This window comes from Alligator sinensis, unplaced genomic scaffold, assembly GCF_000455745.1.
Source record: "Alligator sinensis unplaced genomic scaffold, ASM45574v1 scaffold1097_1, whole genome shotgun sequence".
In the NCBI taxonomy this organism is placed as follows: domain Eukaryota; kingdom Metazoa; phylum Chordata; order Crocodylia; family Alligatoridae; genus Alligator; species Alligator sinensis.
In genome coordinates this window covers 1,891,313-1,894,282 of record NW_005841950.1, presented here as the reverse complement: position 1 = coordinate 1,894,282, position 2,970 = coordinate 1,891,313, and the positions used below count along the sequence as shown (strand labels likewise).

General features: G+C 46.2%; 1 protein-coding gene across 1 annotated transcript in view; it reads left to right on the top strand.

Annotated features, from left to right (window-relative positions):
• Positions 1-2,970, top strand: part of SNX1 (sorting nexin 1) — a 16,758-nt gene that overhangs the window by 4,480 nt on the left and 9,308 nt on the right. Inside the window, exons 4-6 of the mRNA XM_025199903.1 lie at positions 426-565; positions 1,140-1,206; positions 2,354-2,397. Of these exons, the coding sequence (XP_025055688.1) occupies positions 426-565; positions 1,140-1,206; positions 2,354-2,397 (251 nt within the window). The remainder of the gene's footprint in view (positions 1-425; positions 566-1,139; positions 1,207-2,353; positions 2,398-2,970) is intronic.

Below are 2,970 nucleotides of genomic sequence, written 5' to 3'. Positions count from 1 at the left end.
GAGGACCCCCGTGTGAAAAAAATTTAACAGGGGGGGGGGGGGTGGTCAACCAGTGGTACAGGAAGTCTCTGTGGCTTGCAGAAGACTGGAGAGAGAGCAGGGAACAAAGTGGAATAGCCTATCAGATGGGGCAAAGCAATTGGTGGAGGATGTGTGACTGACTTATGGCATGCCTGCTAAAAGGGTTGGTCCCTGCTGGTCTAACAGATCTATGGGAGCTTAGGAGAAACTCTTTCCTGTAGGAAAACACTTCATACAAGTAGCTTAATAGCAGGAAGACACCAAAGGGGTGTAGGGTGTGAGGCAAAATCACAAGATGTTTTGGGCAGCTTCTCCCTTGCATAAGTGCTAACTTTTCTGGAACAGAAAGACCATTTAGTTAGAAAAGCTGCTGACTCTTCATGATGACCCTTGTCCCTTTACAGATGCCACTGTTGAGCTGTCTCTGGACAGCACCCAAAACAACCAGAAGAAAGAACCAGCCAAAGCCTCTAGCCCTGCCCCTCCACTAGAAGTCAGAACTGTCAGCTCTTCTTCCAGGCAAGCTTCAAAGAGCTATGAGGAGGTGAGAACTGTGACTTGGCTCTGATCTCCTTCCTGTTAAACTCAACCTCTGCTACTCTGGGGTTGGAGTAAGTACAAATAGTCCCCTTCCCTCAAGGAAAGATGACCACTGAATAGCTGGTCTAAGGATTTTAGGTGTCACTTGGATTAATCTACCTTCTCCTTCCATGGCAGCTCTGCCTGAGGGCTTAGCGCTGCTTTAAAAAAACAAAACAAAAACAAACCTCAGCTGGGGTGGGTGCTAGGATGCTGTTCTGGGGTCAGCCTGGGTGAATAATGGAGCTTAGGTTCTGCAGTGCCACTAGCTGAAGGGTGGTGGCACTGCTGTCCATCACATGAATCTGGACTAACATCTAGTCCTCCTCACTGCTGGAAGGCTCCAGCTAGAATAACTGTTCCCTGCATGGTACTTCAGTGGCACTATCTGTTCTAAGAGCAGCTTGCTTTTTCAGGGATGGGGTGGGAATAAAGGAGCCAATAGAAGCAGCTTTTCTTACAAAGATCACAACTGAGGCAGGCTGTAGACTTTTTTTTTCTAGCTTTTAATTGTCTTGCCTCTAAAATCTCCCAAACAGCTGGAGGAGGAGGAACAGGAAGACAAATTTGAGCTGACAGTAGGAGTGAGTGACCCAGAAAAAGTTGGTGAGTCTTGTCACTTCCACCCCCATATAATATGCAGAATTAGAGACTGGGAGGGAAGTTATGAGCTTGGCAGGGGACTAACATAGCTGGGCTGGAACCTCTACCTCAAATACACAACTAATCCTCTGTCACTCACCCCCAAGCAGATCAAAGAAATGCCTTTCTCCTGCATGATTTCTCAAGTATGTGGTGATACCAATTGGAAGTTTGGTAGTAGCAGATAAGAAATAGGAACTGTAGCCAGGTGCCAGTGAATGCACGTACCCTTGCCTTTCACTTGTGTTGGGTGTTTGTATTTTGAAGGCTATACAAGCAGATCTGCCCAACCCATTATTGGCATATATGGCGGTTTGGCTTGCAAATGTCATACAGTCTTCAATTAAAAGGTTCCTAAAGATCCTGACTTTTTCAGGGCTATACAGTCCAACATTCCCAGTTTTATGGAGAATTCTCATGATGACCCCAAACAAATCAATAGCTCTGGCCACTTGTAATAGGCTAGGCTGAAAGCATCTCAACCCTAGTGGCCAACCAGGGGGAAGTCTGACATAATTACCCCTGCGAAAAGGAGTGGTGCACGAGTAGAGTGCTCTGATGGATTTGTCACTAGGTAAAATGACATCTGCTCTATTGGCAATCCTCTGGGCTGTGATTGAGTCTCTGAAAAGGCAAATCACATGTAGCCCATGGGGTAGGTTTTTAACTAGCTTCCTTTCAGATAAGCTGCCTCCTGCTCATACAGCCACTGAATTGTTTGGCCTTAAACAGATGTGTGGCCTCAGCCCAAATGCTGGCAGTGCAACAAGTGACTAATTGTCAGCATCCAGCTTGCTACTCTAGGAAGTACAAATGGGGCTCTGCAGCACCAAGCAGCCAGCCCTATTGTCTAATAGCTAATTGGCAGCAATCCACAGCTCCTACAACGTGAGATGCAGTGTGAGTGTGCTGGTACTATGCACTGCACTTGAAGTGCGACCATGCTTTTGGTGAGTTGGCATTGCCTTGAGGTTGGGCACTTGGCCAGAAATTCCAAATGCAGGTGGTCCAGATCTCTGTAGCCCCTTTCTGAAACTTGGGCTGAAACGCATGAGCAGGGGAAGGAAGCCATTGTCCAAGGGACTAATCTTACTTTCTTCTTATTTCATAGGGGATGGAATGAATGCCTATGTAGCCTACAGAGTCTCAACACAGGTATGTCTCCCAGTGGGGAGGAAGTGTCCTTCCCATTACTCATTCACTTCTCACTTTTTTTTTTCAAATGAAGACAGTCAGATTTTTAGCATTCTGGAGTGCTTGCTGTAAAATGTGGAGTCAAACAGCCCCACTTGGCATGTTGTCCCCTCTTGCAGCAACCTCGTGAGACCTCTGTTCTTATGGATAACCCATAGCATTTTGCTAGAAACTACTAGTGAGATGAAGAAAAGATGAAATATTAACAGGGAGTGCCAATACAGACTGAGCTGTGCCCTTCCACCTCTGTACAAGAGACCAAACAAGCTTCTGTTCTTGAGACTTCCTTCTTGAACTCTGCAGTTTTTAGGTCTTGTCAGGCCAATCCCTCCTGGAATAACGTTCAAACATAACAAGTTGCTTGACTGTATCTTTAATGGTCAGGAAGCAGGTTTTGAGTATTTGGAGTGACTCCCACCATGTGCTTGATCTGCAACTGTTCCTTTTCAGATGTTCCTAGCCTGGATTTGAGTTGCTTAACACCCATCTGCTGTGACCTGAAACTATAATGGGAGTTGATCCTGGGCTGCTTAG